Source organism: Aethalodelphis obliquidens, unplaced genomic scaffold (assembly GCF_003676395.1).
Source record: "Aethalodelphis obliquidens isolate GAN/ISIS:26980383/991018 unplaced genomic scaffold, ASM367639v1 scaffold8, whole genome shotgun sequence".
NCBI lineage: Eukaryota > Metazoa > Chordata > Mammalia > Artiodactyla > Delphinidae > Aethalodelphis > Aethalodelphis obliquidens.
Genome location: NW_020837952.1, coordinates 31387313 through 31412796, shown reverse-complemented (window position 1 = coordinate 31412796; position 25484 = coordinate 31387313). Strand labels below are relative to the sequence as shown.

At 36.9% G+C, this 25484-nt stretch overlaps 1 protein-coding gene across 4 annotated transcripts in view; it reads left to right on the top strand.

Moving 5' to 3' along the window:
- Positions 1–9318: 9318 nt before the first annotated feature.
- RASSF9 (Ras association domain family member 9) overlaps positions 9319–25484 on the top strand; it is a 112922-nt gene continuing 96756 nt past the window's right edge. Inside the window, exons 1-2 of one of the 4 annotated variants that reach the window (XM_027107122.1) lie at positions 9319–9497; positions 9734–10042. In XM_027107122.1, the coding sequence (XP_026962923.1) occupies positions 9996–10042 (47 nt within the window). In that variant the 5' untranslated portion in view covers positions 9319–9497; positions 9734–9995. The remainder of the gene's footprint in view (positions 9498–9733; positions 10043–25484) is intronic. The other 3 variants (XM_027107123.1, XM_027107124.1, XM_027107126.1) reach the window with 3 other exon arrangements.

The following is a 25484-nucleotide window of genomic DNA, read 5'->3' as shown; positions in this document are numbered from 1 at the left end:
TGAATTGCCTGTTTATAAGAATGACAATTTTTTTTTGAATTGTAGTTTTAAGGCTCTGTTACATGTGAAAAATCTACAAGCTCTAAGCCACTAGATTGGAGTAGCAATAGAGTCACATTTTTAAATATATTTCTCCCATCAATCACTTGAGTAAATGCCTATATTTATCAGGAAATCTAATACCACCACCTCTCCCTCTTTCCTTTACTTCCTTCCTTCTTTGTAAAAACAAAGCAGTCCTGCTTACAGAGAATACTGGGAAGGAAATTTTGCAAATGTGAACAGCTTACTTGCAGTTCTAGTTTTTTAGCTGCCCTTGTTCTATGGCTCTCACAAGGTTTCAATCTCAAAAACTGGAACCACAAAGTCGGATCTGTGCCCACTGCCCTAACAAGCAAGTGCAGATAAGTCCTCCCTCACAGACTACAGGTTTTTCTGTAGAACCCTAGTGAGAAACATGCAACCTGCAAGCTTCCTCCCAGTTGGACTCGAATCACCTTTGGCAACCCGGGTAGCCTTTCAGTCCAAGATGGCACTTTTATTCACTGAGAAATTCTATAACATTAAATCTCAAGGGGAAGATGTGTACTGAGACCCCTGAGCTTCCCAGGAGGTTCCCAGATCCAGGTGCAAACTCACCCACCTCTACTACCAGAACACAGTGGGTATTAAAGGAGGTGGCTTTTTTCCAAGGGAAAAAAGGTACTGGTTTGTTCTTCCCCAAGGAAAATTAGTCCAAGTTCATCAGCTTCATATTATTGGTGTCTGAGTCTACTTGGGCTGTCATAACAAAATACCATAGACTGGGCCACTTAAGCAACAGAAATTCATTTTCTCAGAGTTCTGGAAGCTAGAAGTTCAAAATCAAAGTGCTGGTAAATTCTGTTTCTGGTGAGGACACTCATCCTGATTTGTAAACAGCTACCTTCTCTCTGTGTCCTCGTGACCTTTCCTCTCCGTGCCTGCAGAGTGAGAGAGCGCTGGTGTCTCTTTCTCTTCTTATAAGGACACCAGCCCTATGGGATTAGGGCCCTACTCTTATTACCTCATTTAACCTCATTTAGATGATTCCCTAAATGCCCTGTTTGAATACAGTCACATTGGGGGTTAGAGCTTCAATTTATTAATTTGGGGAAGACACCATTCAGTCCATAACAATTGGTACTGGTGTTTTGATACATATGAGGCTAATATGTTCTCCACATCATAAAGAAAGATGGTTGATAGTGGTAAATTAAAATTACATTCACAAAGTCTTTACTAAGTTTAAAAAGGAAACATTCCCAAATCTACTTAATAAACTATCTATTAAGTATCAATTAAGGAAAATTTTTCCAAAGATTATGTAAGTGATTGTATTATAATTCTAAGCCATTATTGCTAACATTCATAAAATGGCAATAATAATACCTAGTTCTCAGTGTTATTATGATTTTCCTCAGCTTGCCTTAATAGATTTAATTGCTTCTCTCCCATATCACCACTGTGCTTTATGCATAGCTCTATTCAAGGAACGATGCTTTATATTACAATTGCTTTTCCCATTCAACTCAAGCTCTTTGAAAACCAGAACTGTGCCTTCTCATCTCTGAATAGTAGACTTTTAATTCAGTGTCTTGCATACTCTAGGTGCCCAATAAACATTTATTTTATCAAAGAACTAATTAGCCTCAATTCAACATGCTTGTTAAACATGAGCCAAACATAAATGGTAAGAAATACTGATCAGCAAATGTATTAGTATGTTTGTATCTTTTTTAACATTAATAATTTAAATATTTTAAACCTTTGTTAAAAATCAAGATTTGTCATTCCATAATATTCTCTGAAAATTACCACAGATTAATTCGAATCGCTCACATAATGCATTTCAAAGGAGAAACCAGATTTCAGGCTTTTATTTTGGGTATTAGTAATATTTGAGGCAAACTCCAGAGTCTTAAACCAATAAATGATTGCTCTTTGTAACATTTTTTAAATGCTCTGAATTGAAGGATACTCTAATTATTTCCTGTATTCAGCATACAAATGTAAACTCTTTTTTAATATTTACTGATAATATCTATAACCCAGTCAGACCTGAAGACTGACAACCAACTTAAATTTTTCACAAGTAATAATTCTAGCAATTTCATGTGTGAATAGTTGAGGAAGTAAGAAAAGAAGAGGTGATTCCAATTCTGTCGAGAACAATCCAACCAAGAGGATAATTTTAGCCTGAATCATACACACCCCAAGTGGTAGGGCCTGCAGGGTGATGGAGCTGACTTTTATTGACCATGTGTAATGGACTTGGAACGTTATCTCTGTTACTACATTAATTTTCATGATAATCACATTAGGTATGGATTCTATCCATTTAGGTTAGTTAGGAAATTATATTACATGACAAGAATTCTCTCTCTTAGAGCTTTTGAGCCTTCCCGAAAGGAAGGGAATATTGGCTGGGAGCTTTTATTACCAGTATGAACCAAGTCTTGAGCACCCACTGTTACAGTTTTCTGTTTACATCAGTCATAAGATGGGACATACCCACAGTCTGACACTTTACTCAGCCTCTCTCTTTTAGACATACATACCACGTTCCTGAATTATTTTTCTCCCCCATTTAGTGCATACACAGAAAGCATGTCTTTTATCTCTCTAATCTTCCAGGTAGCTCTACACTGAAAAACTATTTACCAAATGTCAAACTGTGTATGATTTAATTGTTCTTGACTCCGTATCATTCTCTATTTCCCCCTGTGCTGACAGGGTTAGACGCATACGAACTATATTTCTGAGATGCTTTGCCAAGCTAGTGGCTTCAGTGCCAACTTTCTCTTAAGTCCTCACATTGAGAAATACAGGCAGAAGTTTGGAAAGTGGGAGGAGCTGAGAGATTTGCAAATGCTGACCCAGCACTGTTGGAGTGCACACTTCAGGGTTTTCACCTGGAATAGTTGTAACAGTAGTGGAAGGCTGAAGAAGTGTCTGCAACAGCTGAGAAGCCGTTGCTGGCTCATGGGTTTCAGCACAAGCACGGTAGCAGCTTCTTGGTATTCTGCTTATGTTTCTCCATTCTTTTTAACACCCTTGTAAACAATTCGCTGCATCAAATCTTGCTTGGCTTGAACGATCTAAAGTGGTGTTTAATATCCTGACTGGAAACATATGGTATCGCCTTTTCTTATCCATTCCATTTCATATTTACTAAAAGAGAGCTCCAAATTTCAAAATTATTGTCTTTGACACGTTAAAATTTGAAGAGTAAATTTCTAGTAATAAGCATAACATATATCTCTATAAGACACTATTTTTTCAAGAAAAACTCTGCTAGTGCTTCAAGAGCACATGAAAATTCTTGTCACTGGATTAAAACTATTTTCTTTCTTTATAAACTGTGAAATAGATGTAGTTTAGGCCTGTGAGATTTGAACCCAAGTCATTTAAATGCTTGCAAATAGATTAAGCACATACAGTTATATAATTTTAAAAGAATACTGAACTGGGAGAACAGAGTTTCAAGCCTAATATTGCATGAAGTATGGAAATTAAATTATTCTCTTTTGCACTTAGAGTCCTTGGCAGTAAAATGAGTCCTTGCATGGATGAATTCTAAGGTCCATGTTAGGCTCTATATTTTTTATTTTGTTCTATTTTAATGTTAATTGAAAAGGTATATCTGAGTTATTAGTATAGCCAACAAGGTCTGTTCTTGGTTCTACTTCATGCTAACATAAGTTTTTGAGCAAGTGCATTTATATCTGAGTCTTGTCTTCTTTATTTACATAATGAGACAATTGAAATAGAGGGTATCCATGATTCTTACCTACACTAAAGTCATCCTTTTTTTTTTTGCAGTACGCGGGCCTCTCACTGTTGTGGCCTCTCCCGTTGCGGAGCGTAGGCTCCGGACGCGCAGGCTCAGCGGCCATAGCTCAAGGGCCCAGCCGCTCCGCGGCATGTGGGATCTTCCCCGACTGGGGCACGAACCCGTGTCCCCTGCATCGGCAGGCGGACTCTCAACCACTGCGCCACCAGGGAAGCCCTAAAGTCATCTTTGATTCCAGTTTGTTCTTTGTTTTGAGTAATAGTTAAATCATCACATGGCTCGACACCTCAGTTTTCTTATTAATAAAACTAAAATAATATTTTCTCTTCTGCTGACCATAGTGGAATCAGATATCAGACATGAAAATGCTTTGCATAAAGCACCAAAACACATTATAACTCTATTGTTTCATATAGCAGGTGAATGTATATTTGAGGGTGTTTATATATTCATATGCACACATTTTATTAAAGTATCTTTGTTTCACAACACTTGCTTTGAAGTTGAGTGATTTTTTTTTACATTTTTGGCTGCTTTGGATCCTCATTACTGAGCATGGGCTTTCTTTGTTGCGGTGTGCGGGCTTCTCATTGCAGTGGCTTCTCTTGTTGCAGAGCATGAGCTCTAGGCACAGAGGCTCAGTAGTTGCAGCACGCGGGCTCAGTAGTTGTGGCGCACAGGCTTAGCTGCTCTGTGGCATGTGGGATCTTCCCGGACCGGGGATCGAACTCATGTCCCCTGCGTTGGTAGGCAGATTCTTAACCATTGTGCCACCAGGGAAGTCCCATGAAGTTGAGCAATTACTAGTAGCAGCCTTCCTTATATGGATTTGTCACTTTATCTCATTTAGAGTTAATAATAGCCATGGCTACCAAGTGAAGAAATTTGGCCTTTTATTCAGGACACAGGTATCTGGCCAACCCCCAACCAGCCAGCTATTCAAATACTGTTTAATTAATTAAAAGCTTGGAGCCACCTATTAGCTGGATGACTAATTAGACATGATTACGTAAATCCTACAAAAGCTTAGACGGCCATTCTAAACTTTTTTTTGGAGAATCAAAAGAATACTGCCAGTAATAGAATCCTAGAGCTGAAATGGGATCTCTGCTTCTGGGCTTTTCCTAAACCATTCAAAATTGTTATCTCTTCCTTGCTCAAAACTTTTAGAGAGGTTATTTCATAACCTATGACACCTACATTCATTATTTAAAAGATTCTGTGACAAAAAAATACATCTGTTCCACTCTTTAGACATGTTTTCTATTTCCATGAGCAATCTTAAGATAGGAAAGAACTTTAGAAGATAGACACTCATTGGAATAAAAATAATAGCTCTGGAATTCAGTTTAACCGTATCCTCCACTAACTTTTTTGAGATTTTCTACCTTTTGCTATAAACAGCTCTGTTCTACATGGTGCCCTTTTGCCACATCTTGATTGTCCAAAGATTCTCATTCAAGTTTGGATTCCACTCTTCTGGCCAGTTTTAATTATTTCTGAGTTATTTGTTGTCCAAACAAAACAGGTTCTCTATCTTACTCTTTTCCCCTTAATTGAAAATGGGGTTTTCAGTAAATCAGATAAACTGATTGATTATAACAAGCTCTGTAGTATGTTATTTCCTCACAGATTACCATATGAGTGGTGATAAACTGGCTCAGAGTCAAGTACCTGTGTGTAATCCAAGATCTAGAACCTCAGCCCTGCTATTTTTTTCATGCAGGCCCTGGGGAAAACTGGCTCTTACTAGCACAGATGTGTATGATAATTACACCAGTAAGCCAATTTAATCATTAAAATGTGAAGAGTAAATTTCTAGTAATAAGAATACAACACATCTGTACAAGACAGTATTTTTTAAAAAAGTTAAAATTCTCCTAAACTTACGTCTAATGAAAACTGAGAATGCATTATTATTATCAGAAATCTGAGGCTCAGACACATCAAGTAATTTATCCAAGATCTTTACTAGGAAGTGGCCAGGCTCTTTACTATGACGTAGATCTCTGTGGCTACAAAACTCATGCTCTTAACCCCTATACTTATATCTGCTACCCTTTTAGTGAAGTCATCTGTGCTAAAGCTAAAAGTCAGAAAAGTTCATATAATAAAATGTCTTGAGTGTGGTCACTAGAAGTCAGGATGGGGTTGGGGGGAGGGGGAATTGGAGGTAGGCGGTACAAACTTCCAGTTACAAGATAAATAAGACTAGGGATGTAATGAACAGCATGACGACTATAGTTAACACAGGTATATAATGTATATTAACGTTAAGAGAGTAAATCCTGACTTCTAATCACAAAAAAGAAAAATTTGTTTTTCTTTTTTTCTTTCTCTTTTTATTGTATCTATGAGATGATGGATGCTGGCTAAACCTATTGCAAGAATCATTTCACAATATATGTAAGTCATTATGCTGTACACCTTAAACTTATACAGTGATGTAGGTCAATTATATCTCAATAACACTGGAAAAATTCGATTTAAAAAAGATTTCCTAGGGAATTCCCTGGCTGTCCAGTGGTTAGGACTCCACGTGCTTCCACTGCAGAGAGTATGGGTTTGATATCTGGTCGGGGAAATAAGATCCCACATGCTGCGTGGTGCAGCAAATATAAACAAAAACCAACAACTTCCTAATGTGAAGAGAGGCTATGAATGAACTAGACAAAAATTGATACATTTGTCTGTTATACCTCCTTCAAAAACAGGGTTTTCTATCAGAATACATGTTTTAACACTGTTTAGCTTCTGATAACACCTCAACCACAGATTAAATAATGTTCATTTGATTGAAGAGAATATTCATTCTTTTATTATCAAGTATAATGTACCATCCTCCCTGTTGATTTTTCATGTTAATTTAAATATGTAAGGAAATATACCTTTTCTATTTATTTTGGTTGAGCTGTATACTTAGAGATGATTGAAAGAACATTTTATTTTCTGCCATCAAAACACATTTTACACATAGGGAAAGATAGGGATTGTACAGATAAGTAACCATCTTTCTTCTATGAAGATTTCCTATTGGTTCAGAAAAGGACAGATGCATGCTCAGAGTTTTTCAAAGTATAATTTTCAAAAAACTGCTATTATGAATCTCATACAAATATATAGTGGGCAAGTGTCAAAGATTGACTTATTAATGAGGAACTCAGCAGAATTGTAAAACTGGCCCAAAAGAGGATAGGGAAGACTGCTATATATAGTTAGTGAATTAAAGACAGAAGGCTGAAATAAAACTAAGTTAGATGTAAAATTGGTTGATGTCCTACAGTGCAATAAAACTATAACCTTTTGAGTTATCTTTCTACTTGCATCTTTCCTTTTTCTTAAAACACAACTTAAACCTAAATTTCACAGAGTCTGGGCCTAATCAGTAGTAAATAGTAAGTTTAAAAAATTGCATTCTGCCAGGGGACTGGATTATCTTTGGGAAGAACTATTAGACAAGGCTCCATTATATCACTGAAAGGACATGCAGTCATTAGTTTGCCTAATTTTCACTTTGAGATAATTTTTTACCTACTTTCTACCCTGTAAAGAAAAATAGCCAGTTCCTTGTCTAATACTATATGTCAACACTACTCTGACCATCATACTGACAGAGCTGAGAATAATCATTTTAAAAATCAGGCAATTTGGTAGATGCAAAATAAAATCTCATTTCAATTTACCTATACAATATCTGGTTACTAGTTTTTTTTTAAACATGGTTTTGTTATTTTCTTTTCAAATTGTTACTTGCTTACTTTTCTATTTAGATATTAGTGCCCATGTTTTTGATTCCTTTCAGCTTTTAATATCTGAGAGATATTTAATTCTTACACATCAAAGAGCTTGTCATAAATAGTATTAATAGAATATTTTATGTGAGGAATAATAACATCCTAAATGAGGTTCATTTGTGCGAACTTGAAACTCAGCATAAGATTATGCTAGTAAAGAATGTTTCCTCTTGTTCCATTAAACTCCTCTATTAAAAATTGTTTTATATGAAAACTACATATACAAATAATGTTAATAAGGGTGGAGAACCAAAACTATAGGAAATGCAGGGATATTTGTAAATGCAACATTCTTTGCAAATTGGCTGCAGCCATCATATTAATAAGCAAGCAGTATAGCTTTAGGGGATTCTATTTTGAATAAGTTAGAATAACTGGGCAAGTTTCCATGATAGTTTAAATGATTTTTTGTGATGTGCTTGTAAAATAAAGTCAAGAACTGAAACTGAAGTACACCCTAAATATGGTTTTATTTACGCTGCATGTAAAGTGTGTATGTATATGTGAGATATATATATATATACACACATACATGTAAAACAAAATATGTCATTACTACTTACGACTTTCAGTATTTTAAAGGTTTTCTCTGGTACCACTACCACAGATCCATTTAAAAGATGACTGTATTTTTTAAAAAAATTATCCTATCTTCCAGGAGTAGAAAAAAGGTAACTGAATTAAAGCACTGGCTATTGTAATAAATTGGCTAATTTCTAACAGTTAGGGATATATATATATATATATATATATGGCTTATATATAATATTTATGTACAATTACAAACAATAAACAACAAATTTTAGATAATAATGTTATATAAAATACATATATGTGTATACAGTATAGAGGACTAGAGAAGAGTTATGCTAGTAAACTTTGGAAAAATGATTTTTTTGAGCTCTGTATAATTCTGCATAAATCAGGACATATAAAAATTATAGAAACCTTTGAGATCACTTTTTTTGCTTGCTTTTGTTGAGGGTGGAGGGTGTGCTCCCAAAGAAAGTCTGAGCCTTTCGTGTTTCTAGTGGTCCAGAGATCCCCTGTCCTGAAGTGGTATTCAGAGTGAAGCCACAGTTTCTTTTCCCTCCCTCCCTCTGCTACGGAAGCCCAAGATTAGAAGCGCAGCAGGCAGGGCCTGGGGCGGGCAGGAGTTGGGGCGAGCGGGCGGGGGCAGAAGAGAGGGGAGTCGGAGGAGGGGAGTGGAAACGGAATCCTAGAAAAAATGTCTTGGGAAGTTTATGCAGGGCCTCGCCCTTGGACAGCGCTTTCCCACGGCGTCGCGGGGCAGGGGAGTTCCTCCCGCGCTGCTCGCTGCCGCCCGCACCCGCGTGCGCTCGCCCAACTCTGCCGGGGCTGCCGTGGGCCAGGGTTCGAGATCACGTGAGACTAGGTGATGTCAGCCAGCCCCTCGACCTGCACACTTCAGTTCCCTGAAGTCCTCGCGGCGCGTCCTTTCTCAATTTACTACTCGAGGGGCGAGAGCCAACAGTTGGCTCTTCGTTCAAACTCCCGTGGTCTAAAAGGGCCAGTAAGTGCCAAAGATGCGGCGGGGTCGGGACCCCAAACCCTGGCTGGTTCCTGTGCCAGTGCTGTGATCATTCAGCCCTGGAGCCCTTTGGTCCTTCAGGTCCTCCAGCTTTTGGAAGATGACCTTGAAGAGTAGAGGGACGGAGTTGGGGGAAACTCGGGGCTCAGATTCCTCAGGGGTCTGGGAGTCTCCCTCGATCCAGCCTCCAGCTTCGCTCCTCGATGTATGTTACAGCACTGACACCCCGGGCGGGGGAATTTTGTGTCGAATCGCTGGGCAAAGACTTCTTGGCCCTCACTCCTGCTTGCCTCCGTCAGATTACTTTTCACAGACTGGAGCTGGATGGGAGGTGGAGGTATTTACTTTTAAATCTTTTATGTGTGTTCACTTCACCCTGTGTGGTTGGGCGTGGAGAGCGGAAGAGGGGGGTTTCCAAAGCGAGTGAAATTCCCATTCCGTGGGTATTACCATGCCTGTGGGGTGGCAGCTCTTTTAGCAAGTCTGCAAATAACTATAGAACACAATAGAGTCCTCCTCCCTTCCTCTCGTTCTCTCTCTCTTTTTTTTTTCTTTTCCTTTTCCTGCCTCCAGACGCCTCCTTCGAGGCTGAAGCTGGGCAGGTCTCCAAAGGTGCAGCAGCCACAGCAATCCCGCAGTTCAAAGTTAAGCAACAGTTGCACAACTTCCAGCAGCTCCCTTCAGACGGATACTAATGAGCTGAAAGCCAGGAGCATCTGAGGAGGTGAAGAGGAAGCTTCCAGGTCTCTTCCCTTCACCCTAGAAATCCAGATATCTCCCCCATCCCCAGAGAACTTTGAGATACTGTCCTTGCTGTTCGCTGGCCTGGCGGGCCATGGCTCCCTTTGGAAGGAACTTGCTGAAGACTCGGCATAAAAACAGGTAAAGTCCAGCGTGTGTGTATTCGGGAGCTTCTGTTGTGAAAGTATGTGTTTTGTTGCAGTTAGATTCTGATGAAAATTGCTCCTGGGGAACAAAGCTCTAGGGAGTTAGGGCTAGCGTGTACACTCAACTGGTGAGGATATTGTTCCAGTAACAATGATTGCAGTGACCAGTTCAAGGATCTCTGAAAATAAAGGAGGATTATTTTGACTCCTTTTTTCTCCCTTTGACCACTTCTGGTTTCCACCACTAGCATCACCTTCTTCTTGTTTGTTGCCTCGCCTATTTGAGAGTAGTGGGATGGCAAGTTTTATTTTGCTTTAGACAGAATTTTAGTATATTATAGGAAGAGTTAACATTTTGATGAAGATATAACTAGAATTTATTAGCCACTAATTAGAACAGAAAAACAGAGCTGCTGATACAATCCGGAAACAATGCTTTGGCTCCCTTTTTGAGTGGGGCATTCCTAAAACCTGGAAAGTTCCCAAAGTGAAAATACTCTGTAGAGAAACTTTTTGTGAACTCATTCTTTCAAAAATCTTTGAGAAATTTAGGTGATTTTAGGCATTAAGAAAGGATTCAAACAGCTGTCCTTCTTAATCCTTATTATTACTATTTTACTTTGATTCGATTTGCTGTTTTCAAGCCGGCAATGCCCATTGTGTAAATAAACATATTTCACACACACACACACAGATTTTTCTTGAGTCAGTATGTGTGTATCAGTCCTATTAAATATTTTATTAACTCAAGTGCTACATTTTTATGCCTAAAAAAATGTGAGGCTAATTGTAGACACGGGCTTTACTTTTTAAACATACTTGTTTTGGCATAAGCGCTTTTCCACAACGCTTCTCTCAATCACACCTGTTTGTACTTGTCATAATTTACTTAGTGTCAATTTAAAAGCATACAATTACATGGTAGGAAATGATACAATTATTTTAGAGGGTCTGCATGACAATATAGTGGTACAACTTTAAAGTAAATCTCCAGACTTTATTTTGGGCATGAATGTCTACTTGAAAAATTCTGTTATTACCTCATTCCAATGTCTTTATGGTTTAGTTGACTAGCTTAAGAAACAAAAGCAGCAATAATCAATACTATCAAACTTCCTAAACCTGTTTTATTTTCTAATAATCTGATATGTCACGAATATGGTATTTATGATAATTAATGAAACTGTATGTTAAAATAAAGAAATATGTCTGGGTAGTATTAAAAACTATGGTAGTAATAGTTATCAAAAATAGGCTTGTATTTTCGTAGTGTCAATGCATTAAAAAATATTTCAGACAACTCCCCTTACCAAAAGAAAATCCTTCCTACTTTTTAAAGGATTTTTCAGTAGCATCGGTTTTGAAGTGTGTTTGTTTAAATGCTGTAAAAATATATAAAAAATTACTTCAGGAAAGTTCATGGTATTACAAAACAAGTTATGTTTTTGGCATAGTGATCTTTCTGAATACTATCCCTGTAGTTCAGAGTTGTTGTGTATTTGTGTGTGTGTGTGTTAACTAATTGAAGAATTCTGTCATTGGTACGCCAAATAACAGTGCAATAAAACTGCATGCACCCCTGTGAGTTTCTCTCATATGGCCACTTTTGTTGCCTTAATTTGCCACTGCAAAATCTACTCTACCCATAAAACTAGCTTTTGTTCAGGGAGGTGAGTATACAAACATTTTAAAAATATTTTTTCTATGCAAAATTATGAAAAAGTGGAAGGAAACAATAAAAGATGGGGAACTTAATAGTATTTTAAGTTGCTCTGACAAAATGGAATGGTGCTTCCTGAAGGTGATGCTTTTTTATGAACGTGTGTTTTGGCGAAAGTGGTAATAGTGAGGCTGTGCATGAGTTGCTGTAATAACTGAGTGCCTCCCTTTAAAGATTTGTATTTTTCCAATCCTTAAGGTTGCTTAAACCACAGGGGTAGCTAGGGACATAAAAATATGGGTATTTCAAACTAAGCAGTAAATAAGCCACATGGTGTGTTGAAATAGAATTAATGTATATTTGTTTTTTTCAAGGTTTAGTTTTGATATAGATGAGATATTTTTGTTTTGTCTGTTTTTTCACCTTCACAAAGGTGAAACTACAGAGGAAACTTAGTTACATGATTAAGTTTATCAATTTCATTTCCTGGGTTCCATAATGATTTAAATAATTCCACTCCAAAATATAGAAACCAATAACTTTCCTTAAATGACAAGTGATTCATCCTTTGATAGATTCATTCTTCGATTGATGATAAAACAGTTATCTGATAACAGCCAATGCATTCTTCAAATATATCGTATAAAATTCCTTGTAGAATGTAAAGGAAAAATTTGAGCAATGTATTTGTATACATTGTGATATAACATTTATACAGTTAAAAGAACAACTTGAATATAATTGTATCTTTGTCAGCAGGAAAAAATGAGGATTTTTCGAGGGAATATTAGGATTTTGAGATCATAAAATTTTGAGAAAGTTTATTGAACTTTTCTGCATCCTGTTCTGTCTTTTCAGTTTTGTTCACTCAGAATATTTATCACCCAAGATTGAACGTCCTAAGGTAGCTCTGTAAATAGTCTCATAATACATGGATATTTGAGAGTTTTAGAGACAGGATGGAAAACAAATGAAACTTCAAAGTATGAGGCATAAAAAACTTTTAGAAAACACACACTGTAAAGGTTAAGGAGGGCAGGGCCATCCATATCTGTCTAGTCCCCATTGTGTTCTAATTCCCAGGGCAGTGCCTGGTATGTGATGGACGTATATAATACAGTTGTTTATATAATTTTATAAACTAAAATTATAATTTGTATTCAAATCAAAAACACAGTAATCATTTTATTCTCTAGCATCATCTGAGATCAGCTGGTATTATATAAAAGTGAATACTTTATAAAGGATTGGTTGATATTTGATAAAATCCAAAAACCAGGGAGATGGACAAATAATTATATGGATTTGGACACCAAGCTAATCCTCCCCTACCAGAAAATATTTTTTAAATGTTAAGAATCATTCGATTTAAAAATCTGGAAAACAGTCTTCAGGAAATCTGAAAATAATACTTGGTCACAAAATGATTTTATTTGGACACACAAACATTTTATGCTTTTCATTTCTTTTTTTTTTATTATTATTATTGTTTGACAATGTTGTGTTAGTTTCTACTGTACGGCGAACTGGAGTTCCCTGTGCTATACAGCAGGTTCTTATTAGTTATCTATTTTATACATATTAGTGTATATATGTCAATCCCAATCTCCCAATTCATCCCACCCGGCCCCCGCCCTGATGCTTTTCGTTTCTAACTTTCATGCAAATAGAAGAAATGGAGCCAATGTAAAATCTTTATGCTCAGAATTATTTTTTAAAAATTTTCTAATTTTCATAACATTTAATAGGAAGAGTACAATTTTCAGAAGACCTTTTGGTCTCAGGAGATGGATTGTTTACTTTGGTTCCATAATAATAAAATGTTCTGTGACTGAATCCCAAAGATTGATAACTACCTTCTTAAGCAACTTTATGTTCACGTGAAGAATAAAAACGTTGGAGAGTCTAGATATTTTCTTTTCAATAAGCTATTCAAGTTTCTGAAAATATTTTCTAAAAGTCACTAGGTGGCTTTTGTTTCTCATAGAAAACCCAAAGAAGGAAATAATGAAGCATGAATTTACTCAACATTCATATGGTCATTCAACAATTGAATTCAGATTATTAACATATTCAAGTATTCACATAAGTTCCATCTGTAGGTTCTATTTTCAAAACAATGATTGCTTTAAAAGCTAATGCTTCTAAATAGCAATCAGCAACATTTTTTTTTTATAAGTTCAGAAAAGTGGAATGTCACTTTAAAGATCTGGGGGATTCTCGGTTGTAAGTTACGATTCCTTGGTGTTTTAATTAATAAAATTTGAGGGCAGAAAATTGGTTGGACTTTTTAACCAAACCTTGCTAGGAGCAAAAAATTGCCAGACTAAAGCAGTATTTCATATGTTCGTTGGATATATAAAATCAGAATTGTTCTTTCAGGTGATTCATTGATAATAACAATGAATACGAAAGGATCTAATTTAGTGAATAAGGCCTTATAATTATTGTTAGGTACCATTCAGTCAGCTCTTGGCTTTCTTTTGGCTTTTCCTATACCTATATCACAGGTGATAACAAGCATTGTCCTAATATCAACTTGAAATCAAAAGTCTCCAAAAAATATATTTGTAATAAAATTATTAGAAGTAAATAACACAGCTCTATTGTTGTATAATTGACACATAAAATCTGCATTTGCTTTTGAATGAATTAGAACATATCTAACCAAGTTGTTTTAAAACCAGGTGCCTCATATTGCTCTCTTAAGCACCTCATGCCGCAGTTACTTCATCAGAAGGAAGAATTGAGTTTTAAGGTCATGGTAGAAGTTGCTGGCAAGCTGGATGTTTTCTCTTTGTAATTAGAAGTATGGTAATTTATGAATTCTGCAGAACAGGAAATTATTTTGTATTGTTTTGTCTAACCTCCAATAAATGTTTGAAAGAGCCCTGAAATTGGCTTGAGAAATGCTGGATATTTGAGTACATACATCTTTTTAGTTCCCAGGTGTTCCTGAAAGAGATTTCCCCTGATAATACCTGGTAACTTAAGTAGTTATTACTTGACAGAGACAGCGCATTAGGAACAATGATTGGAATGCTCTATCCCTGGCAAAAATATCCTGAGAGCAGTGGCAGCGGTGAAATTGAGCTCTAGGTTAGATCTTGAATTGTCACTCAAAAAAACTATAACCCAACTTAAAATCCACTACATAAGATGTTTTATTATGTACCGTATCAATACATGAAGAATGTCAAGGTGAAAATCTTAAGGATTTTTAAAAAGTTTTTAAAAGTTTGTAGCTGGTTAACAATTTTATTTACATAGCCTCTTTATTAGCTGGACTGTATAACTTAGAAAGTTTTGATGTTATTTGATTGGTATGTCGTTTGGGAGATCTGATAATGGCTCTAGGTAATTCACAAAAGTATGGCTCTCTTCTTTTGATTTTAGTTCTAAAAATGAAAGAAAGTTGAAGTAGGAGTATGAGTTTACCTCTTCCAGGTGAATGTGTATTCCAGTCCTTGACAAGAGATCTCTTTGTCCCTAGCATATTGGCTTTCTAAAATAAGGCAAAATGCCATCTGCACCAAGTACATGTGAAAGGAAAAAGTTCAGCATACTTCTGTGTGCTAATGTTCTTTCATGTATACTTGCTTAGGAGTTTTAAAAGACATCCTTTTGGCAAAACACACATAACACATACAACACTGATTTCTTAAGAGTCAATTATTTGGCTTTTTAAAATAGATTGTGATTCAATTATTGTGGAGCCTGTTGTAAGGCTACACCTTCTAGAGAAAGTTTGCATATCTGTTGATAGTAATTTAAAGCGATTAGTAATGTGAATGGTCACCCAACAGTGACCATTACTTATATGAATGGAATAGAGCCTTGGGGAGACATTTTAGCATTGGCAGTGATAAGAAAAATATTTCAAGAATGAAAATGAGCAATGGGTATTAAATATGCTGACAAACAAGGCAAATTATTCTCAAAGGTTTATATCTGCAGGCTAGAATGCCCTCTGTTTTTATAAGTAAAGTGACTTAAGATAGCTATAAAAAAATTGAGTATACACTCAGTGAGATCAGGGACCTCATCTATCTTGTTTCTTTCTAGATAAACAGTGAGTAGATGCTCAATACATATTTGTTGATTGAACAAATGAATTCAACATATACTCTCCAAATACAGCTGGTCCCCATAAAGCACTTGTGTCAGAGTAGTAAATCAGTACATTTGCAGTGAATGGACTCATGGGTAAGTTAAAGAATGAATCCATAAATTCAAGGTTGAGCTCTCATCACCCCTGCTTCTAGGTTTAACTCCTTGCTTTCAAATGGTTAAGGGTCATAGTTGAGAAATAGATGCTGTAAGAGACTTTACTGGACTTCTGGTAGAGAACAAACCAAGGTGCAGGGTTACTCATTCTTCTCTAGGGATGCTCTCACTTCCTTTCATGCTCCTGGAATGCAACCATGTATGTATGTGAGTGAGGTTTGGTGGATGATGGTAGTTGGCTACTATAGACCCCACTCACTGTTGAATGTGGAACATTTCCTCCTTCTCTGGAGGTAAGAGGGAAATACAGTTGGGGAAATACTTATTTTCTCACATGAAAGGAGGATTTATGCTCTTTCTATAAGATAGTTACAGTTATAAGACAAAGGGAAAATGCTAGAAACAGGCAGAAAATTATCTTAGTTAAAAACTCCAGCTCTTTAGTCACCTAGACTTTCGGTCAGATCTCAGATTTGCCATTACTAGTTGTATGCACTGGGGCAAATATTTCATCTTTCTAATACGACGATAACAATAATAACAACAAGCAAAGGCAAATTTAAGTTTGACAATTGAAGGGGTTGCTCTTTAAAATGAGCAATAGGTATTAAATATGCTGACATATTTAATGGGTATTAAATAAGTTGCTCTTTAAAGTTCTGATTAATAATATCACTAAGGTCATTATGGGGCCTCGGAATGTGACTGTGCAAATGAGGAAGCCCTTATGCGTAAACTTCATTAGCTTCAGGGTAAATCCACCTCTGCTAATACTTCTTATAACACTTATTATGTGCACTGGTCTAAGTAATTTACATAATACTTAAAATTACACTGTGGGGCTTCCCTGGTGGCGCAGTGGTTGAGAATCTGCCTGCTAATGCAGGGGACACGGGTTCGAGCCCTGGTCTGGGAGGATCCCACATGTCGCGGAGCAACTAGGCCCGTGAGCCACAGCTACTGAGCCTGCGCGTCTGGAGCCTGTGCTCAGCAACGAGAGGCCGCCATAGTGAGAGGCCCGCGCACCGCAATGAACAGTGGCCCCCACTTGCCACAACTAGAGAAAGCCCTCGCACAGAAACGAAGACCCAACACAGCCAAAAAAAATAAATGAATAAATTAATGAACTCCTACCCCCAACATCTTCTTTAAAAAAAAAAAAAATTACACTGTGAAGAAGGTACTACTACTTCTGCTATTTCACATGTAAGCCCATTAAGACCCAGAGCAGTGCAACAGTTAATAAGTGGCAGAGACAGAATTCGAATCCATGCTCTTAACCCTTACTCTGTATGGCCTATTTAGTATTTAGTTTTCTCATCTCTAAAATAGAGTTAATCCTAAACCATCAGGAATTTGGATTAAATCTGATTATATATAAAAATTTAGCATGGTGCTAGGACATAATAAAAGCTCAGTAAATATTCACTCCTTGTTCAGGCCTCTTGGATTAAATATGTTATGAAGTATATCTAAGTTTTTAACACCTAAACATGATATTTGTGGCTTCAAAGTCTCAACCTTGACTCACTAGAACTTCTGTTCTCTTTTCCTGATCATCACTGATCTCTTTTCCTCCCTGGATACAAAGAGATACATTATAAATTACTGAATATAATTAGAAATGAGTCTATAAATGTTGTGCAATACTATCCTTGGATCTTGATGAAATATTTCAATTCTGACAGCTTTTATGTTTAATCCTCACACCGCATCTGAGCAAAATTATGAGACTATTAATGATTTTGCAATGCATAGCATAGTTTAAGAGACAGTTCCTTATGTGTCTTTGTGGACTTTTGATAAGAACAAAGGATACATAATTTGAATATTTTAGTGTTATCTTTGTCTAAAAATATGAGAGATTGAATTGGATACTTAAGGTCCCTTTCATCTCTAAGCTTCTGTGGTTTTAAAATTTCCTCTGCAGAGTAGAATTTAATTCTCTTGTCCTGCTTTTTTTCAAGAAAACTTTTAAAAATAGAATTGAAAGAAGGATTTTTTTGGTAATTTTATTTTACCTAAACATGATGCATTGCCACATAACCTCCACCAGGAAAGGTACCATTACGGTAAAAGTCAAATGTGTTTATTTCCAATTATAAAGACATATGATTAGTTTATAAATTATAATATCTAAGAATTATTGAGTGTTTGCTAAGCACAATTTTAAGTTTAGTAATACAAATATAAGAATGTTAGGAGTAGCTATCTTTTTATTTTATTTCTTTAGGACTGGTAAACTCTGTGTTTTGTATTATACCAAACATGCAAAGACACCACCTCATTCTTAAGGGATTAAACTCCTAATTGAGAAAAGAGCACTATAGTTTAGTATCTCATGCATGAACTTTTAAAAAAATCACTCTTCCATGGGGAACTACCGTTGACAGGGTAAATAAAGTTATATTTATAATACAATTTATAAAATGAAAGTATAATGTCTTAGGAAGGCTGTTCCTCTATAGAGTAGGTGTCACTAAATGTTTTTGATTGACTCTAAGTAGAAGTATATAAGAGAAGTGAATGGAGATAAAGAAAAATAAATGGAGCATCATCACATTAGATAGTGTTTATGAAACTTCCACAGGGGACAGGCTTGGGCAAGAGAAGGGAACACGACAAGGTGTACAGAGAGATGTAGGAGGGGCTGAAGCACACAAAGCTAGGAATGACTCAGGATAATCAAAAGAAAAGAATTCAGGAAGCAGGCAGTAATACGGTCAGTTTGGTGAGAATCCAGAATCTTGCTTGGTTGGTGAAAACAGTATTTTACAATTGAAAAAAATGTTAAGGATGTGTTTATATAACAGTAATAGACTTACAGTCAACTGTAATTGACTGCTATTTGTTCTAATAATCCTATTAAACTAGTCAGTGTATCAGCTTATAGAATTAAGTTATTCTTCTATTTTGTGGATCTTTTAAATGGTAATTCCACTAATGCAGACAGTGGTCCAATTTCAACAAATTTTTATTCTTACTAATGATGGTATATAATCGGTAGGAATTTTGTGTCTGGGGTTTATTGATGGACTGCACAGTGTATGCTTGCTGTTCTCAACCAATGACTAAGACATTTTACAGCCATCTCCAATACCTTTGGTTACTCATTCACTCCTCATTTACTCTGGCATTTGTCAATCCTTCTGGAATTCCCTGCAGTTATGGTTAACTGAGAGTACTTTAAGATCTAGCAGCAGCACATCAGTTTGGGGGAGACCACAGTCCTCAACAGTAGAAACTGAAGATACCTATTTTTAGCTCTGCATAAAATTACATTTGTGTGGAACCTATGAGAAGTGCTATTGAAAAACCATGGATGTCTTCATGGAGTAGACATATAATAACTACAGTCTCACATGAAGAAAAGAGTTGTACGCCATTAGGAAAAGCACTTATGAAGCTATACTGGACCTTTGAGATTTCATCTTTTTTCAGAGCACAGGACGTTAGCCACTTTACAGCAGTGGACCACAAAGTATTAGCTTTAATTTCTTGACTGCTTGTTCTTTTACTCTAGTAGTGAAAGTCAAAGAACATTTTCCTAGAATTATTAATAATCGGCATGAAACTTAGACTAAGTCATTTTTTTTTAAATGATCGTTTTTAGTGGTTCTACTTTTAGTTAGGAGACCTTGCTGTAGTCACAGTTTAGAGAATTAAGTAAGCTGGCAGCTTGTGCTATATAGTGCTTTACATATCTGAGCATATTATAGTATTGCTTTCTTATCTACCTTAGCATCTTAAAACAAAACATTCTAAACTATCCCACCGTATCAGGTTGGGCATCTACTTGTATATATTTCCCTTTTGGGGACTCAAGATACTGGTTATGTGATGATTTTTAAAAATTCAGAAATATCAAATGAACCTCATACTTTGAGGGCTTTATTAAGATTAAATGTGAATCAGATATGGACCATACTTTAAGGAACTTGTTGATTAGTAGACACACAGACATATGTAAATAATTAAAATACAAGGCAGGCATTTTAAAGTATCATAATAAAGTCCATGTATTCAACAAAAAATATTTATTTACCTTATAATGTGTGCTACATGTTATTCTAGGTGCTGGGGATACAGCAATGAGAAAGGCAGTCAAGGTCTCTGTTCTCATTGAGCTTATAGTACAGTGGTGGACGGGCAGACAGTAAGGAAACAATAAATGAACAGGAAATTTCAGATAGAGATTACAGTTATAAGAGTCACTATAGAGGCGGAATTTATAGGAATTCAAAACTGAGTGTATGGGGACAATAGAAAGTATCAGGATGGAAAAAAAGATTCAGTGATAACTACAATGTGGGGTCTGAGTAAATAGGAATATAGTTGCATTATCATACAGAACAGAAAAAATGGCAAGGGTAACTCGGGGGAGGGAAGAACATCAGGGTTTAGAGTAAAAAAATTCAAGGTGTCACTTGAATGTTTCCAAATATTCCACCTCCAAACACCTGGTGTTTGGACACACTGCACTGTGAAAGCAGCCTTTCATCCAACCTACTGCCAGCCCTCCTGACATCCATATGGGACTGATTAATATGGAACACACTGCACCTGGAATGGGACTTTAAAGGCAAAACACACTGGTTTCCCAGCCAAGGCCTTCACGCTGACTAATCCTATGTTAAACCCACTCATTCTCCATGAAGCATTTCACAGCCATCCTCTTAGTGAGCCTTCAGTCATTGCCTTTGGTTGAAATTACTTCCAAACAAGGCCGTGACTTCCATGAGATCATACATTCTTCTGTTTAAAGACCACATTATTTTTACTTTCTTGTCCCCTAGAGAATAATACACAGAACTATTACATAGATATTGGAGTTCAAATAACATTTCAGTATTTAACTAAACAAAATCTAGATTTTTGGTGCAGGTAAATCATCTAGGTCAGGAGTTGGCAAACATTTTGAGTAAAAGGCCTCATAATAAATATTTAGGTTATTCCAGCCATAATGTCACGGTCTCAACCACTCAACTCTGTCAATGTGGCGTGAAAACAGACACAGGCAGTACATAATTAAATGAGCATGACTGTACTTAAACAAAATTTTATTTACAAAAATATATGGTGGGATAGTGGTAACCGCCAGGCCCTAGTTGACTGAAAAATTCCCTTTATGTACCTCCCCCCGAACCCCCTTCCTCCTCTCATGCTCCAAAAAATAAAAGAACATTTAACATTTATTGTCTTAGGCTCTTAGGCTTCAAAGATGAAAGAGTCAGTCCAGGACCTGACTGGCAAACTAGCAAAAAACGAAGGTAGAAAATGCTACCACTCAATGTACAATGGGTTCTGTAGAAGCATCAAGAATGGGCATCCATTTCCATCTGGAGTGGCGGGAATGGGGTTATTCAGAGATGATAAGGGAATTTTCCTAGAGGAAGCAACATTTGAAACAGAGTAAGAGTTAGATGAAGAAAGGGGAAAAAAGGTGTTTCAAGCCAAGGAAATAGGTTATGGAAAAGCCCAGAGTGAAAAATAAAAGCATGGCAGATACAGTGCAATCCAGTCCAGCAATTCATAGGGTGATAGATGTTACAGTGACAGCCAGTTACCCTCACGTTAGATCTGTCAGAGATCAGCAAGATGCTAGGAATAGCTAGCTCAAGGTGTCTATTACAGAGTGCTTGGCTATCAGTTGGAGGAATCAGATCATGGAAGGAATTCTAGGAACAGGCAGGAGAGAAACAGAGAACAGAAGAGAGAGTAAGAGAGAGACAGAGACAGAGCGGGGAGGGGTGATGAGGGAGAGGAAGAAAGGTAAACAAATTGAAAATGCAGGACTTGGAAACCATTTAAAGATTTTAAACAAGGAAGGTACACAGCTAGATTTGCAGTTTAAAAAGGGAAGCCTGACAGTATTATGGAGTACAAATGTGAAGTGGGCAGGAGTTTATCATAATATAATATGTCCTAACTTATTACAGTAACTTACTGTAAAACTGGAAGTTGTCCGAATTGTAGTAGTGGTGATAGATAGGAGGGCGTATATTTGAGACATTTGGGAGAAAGAGTAAAACAGACATGGGGACTGGTTGTTAAAGGGGAATGAGATAGACAAAGGAGTCTAGGAAGACTCCCAGTTTTCAAACTTGAGAGAAAGGGTGGGGAGATAGTGATTACATTTAGTAAGATGGGAAATCAAGAGGTGGAATAGTTTGAGATATGAGAGGAGAGGATGGTGAATTAGTTTCGATGGGCCAAATTTGAGGTGGCAGTGAGTAACATAATGATCAAATAAACATGTCAAAACAAAGTTTGGAATATTGGTCTGGAGCTCAAGGGAAAAATAAGTAAATGTGGGAACTATCATCATTCAGTTGGTTGATAAAGTTGTGGGTGATATTACAGTCACCCATAAGGTGTATATAATGAGACAAGAAATGAGTCATAGAAACCTGCGGGATGCCTATTGTATCAGTTATCACTTACTGGCAATAAGACATCATAAAAATGAGTGGCTGAAAACAACAATGTATTATTTGCTATGATTTTCTGAGTAAACTGGGGTGGTTCTTCTGAGTTTTACTTTGGCTATCTCACGAGCAGTGGGTTAGTCAAGGCTTAGGTTCCGAAGGGACAACTGAGATGGCTGGGTCTCTCTCTCTCGATGTGGTCTTTCATCTCAAGCTTTTTCATCAAACAGCAGTCTCAGGACAGCATTACAGGAAGAAGAAGGCAGAAGCTGCAAGGTTTCTTGAAGCCTGGACTCTAGAACTCGCACACATGGTTTTTACCATATTCTATTGGCCATACTTAGTCCCAAGGTCTAGCCGAGCAAAAAGAAATAGACTCCATCTCTCAATGGAAGGAGCTACAAAGAATCTGTGGCCACCCCTGTATGACACCTACATTTACTGAATGTGCAGAGGAAGCAAGGCCCATGTCAGAACTGAGAAGAAGCTAGAAAGGGAAAGGAAGAGCCGTGGAGAGTGAAATCAAGGAATGGCCTGCTGCAAGAACGGGAGGAAAAGGTCACAATGCATAATATTACAAAGAGGTCGAGGCAGATCAGTTCCAAAAATGGCACTTGGGTTTGGAGGTTAGATCTCTGATAAACGTAGGAAGAAATATTTCTGTTGTGGGTGTGTGGGGGGGGCGGTGGAAGTCACTTTATGGTGGTTGTTCCTGGAAAGAGGTAAACTAGAGAAAGTGACTGTGGGTTATTATTTGAGTCTGTGAAGGGAAGATAGTTGAGGTGTGTATGTGGTCAAAGGATGGTTGTTATAATGTGACCTGGTAGCAGGAAGGCCCAGAAGTAAAGGTAGAAGATAAAATAAGTTTAAGAAGGGATAAATTATGAAGCAAAGTCCTAGAGGAGGTGAAAGCAGTGAAATTCAGAGCATATTAGAGTTAAAAACTTTGGGAAAGTAAATGGATGTAAGATACTTTTGATGTAGATGACCAGTATTTTTCTCTTATCAGTGATGTTTTCAAGTAGCTCCTTTTCCTTAACAAAATGGCATGACAGGCCCTGGTATATTCTTGTTCCTAAAAGTTATTAATTTTTTGTTGTTCTTTAGGTAATTGATTTGTGACTAATGTGAAGAGCTGATTATTTTTGATGAAGCTTCCAATTGGAAGTCACAGTTTATTACTGTTTATTATAGAGTATGTTCTGAACATGGAAATCAGGGATAAAGGAGGTCATCTTGCATTTTCAGCTATCCTACTGGATAATTCAAATTCTTACATATTTCTAGTGCCATTCAAATCTGCCAACATATTTCAGAATACATTTAGAGAGGGAAGAGTAGGTGGCTGCAGGCAGATACAAGCTGAAAGTCACCATCATTAGGAAATAGCTTCCACTAAGAAGGCAAAACCAATTACGGGCTTAGCTGCCAAAAGAAAAACTGTTAGTAGTTGACATAACTACAGCTATCGTTAAACTAAATATTCAGGCTAGGTAACTTTCCTTTAATAAATATGCTTTGTTATTATGAAATATTTCTTTACAAAGTATAAATCAATAAGGAAACTTTAGGTATTTGCCAGGAACAGGTAACACTTGGAAGTTAGCCCTAGAATTTCCAATGAGAGTAGATATTTTCTCAGCATTTCATCTAGTAAATACTACATGTTAAATATTTACATTTTGAGTATACTCAATTTCTGGAATCTGAGCTATGAGCTTAGTTTACTTAACCCCCCCATAGTCCCCAATACACATTCTTTACATATTCCCTTCCCTTTTCTCTGTTTATGGGAATTATGTACAGTATTATAGCTACCCTGTAGGTATGGAATGTCTAGGGTTTTTCTTGTCCTACGTGACTGACTTATATTATTACTCCCTAGAAAATTAAACTGGTGTTAGTAGAGCACAAAACTAGTGATTTTTTTTCTATGCGTATATATGTATAAAATTTTAATTTTCAAGGTAGTTTTAATTTTTGACTGCTCCAATTTTTCAGAGTGATTAATTTTCTGAAGGACTCCAATTTTAAAACTGTTTTAATAAAATGTTAATAGTCTGTGTTTCGTGAAAATTATTTGATAGCATTATTTTCATGCTTCATCTATCAAAACAGTGATCCAGATTTTCATAGAGACCTAAGGAAAGACTTGTATTATTTGTGGCAGACACGCCCTGTGATTATCTTCCTGAGACTGCAGTACTGTGATCTCAAAAAAATGTTACTTCAGAGGGCGTGTACCATACTCTGTGTAAAATAACCAGAGCTGAGTTAGCTTGTGGGCCAGAGAGTTGCCTCACCATTTGCCTGCTTCATTAATTTTAATTTTGCTTAAACTTTATGTTGTGTTGTGTCTGTGCGTGTGTACTTTACAGAAGGAATCAAAATTGTCACTTAATATCGTTGTTTTTTTTTTTTTTTAATTTTATGCACAGTGTAGAGGAATAACAAGTTTTTCTTGACGCTCTTAAGGTCCCTGACTGGCTCTGAAAATTAAACCGACCAAAACAGACTAACAGGAGAAAAGAATTCAAGTTGACTTAACGTAAGTTTCGCATGACACAGGAGCCTTCCTAAGGAAATGAAGACCTAAAAAAATGGTTAAACCTGTGTTGTTTTATGCTAGGTTTAGTGAAGAGTGGACATTCATGGAGAAGTGTGGTAGGTAGGTCAAAGGATATGAAGTAAGCGTAGTAAACTGGGAGACATTTAGCAGGGCCTGTTTGGTTGGATTCTTCTCATCCCTTTGTCTTCAGAGATAAGGACACTCCTTTCCTTCAGGTATAGGAAGGGTATCTCTCAAGTGAGGGTGTTAGGACCTGTTTCAGGGGAGAGGCTTGGGTGGAAAGTCCAAGTGAACTCCCTGTTTCTCCCATTTTCTAAAACACCTTCAGCTTACCATATTCAGTATACCAAGGTGCCATATTTTGGGGTATCATGTCTTGAATCCCATCAATAGTATATTTGGTTTACATCAAATGCCTTCAGGGTGCCTAAGGTGATCAATTTTTAAGTACAGAAAATAGCCAAAACAAGGGACTTCCCTGGTGGCGCAGTGGTTAAGAATCCACCTGCCAGTGCGGGGAACGTGGGTTCAAGCCCTGGTCCGGGATGATCCC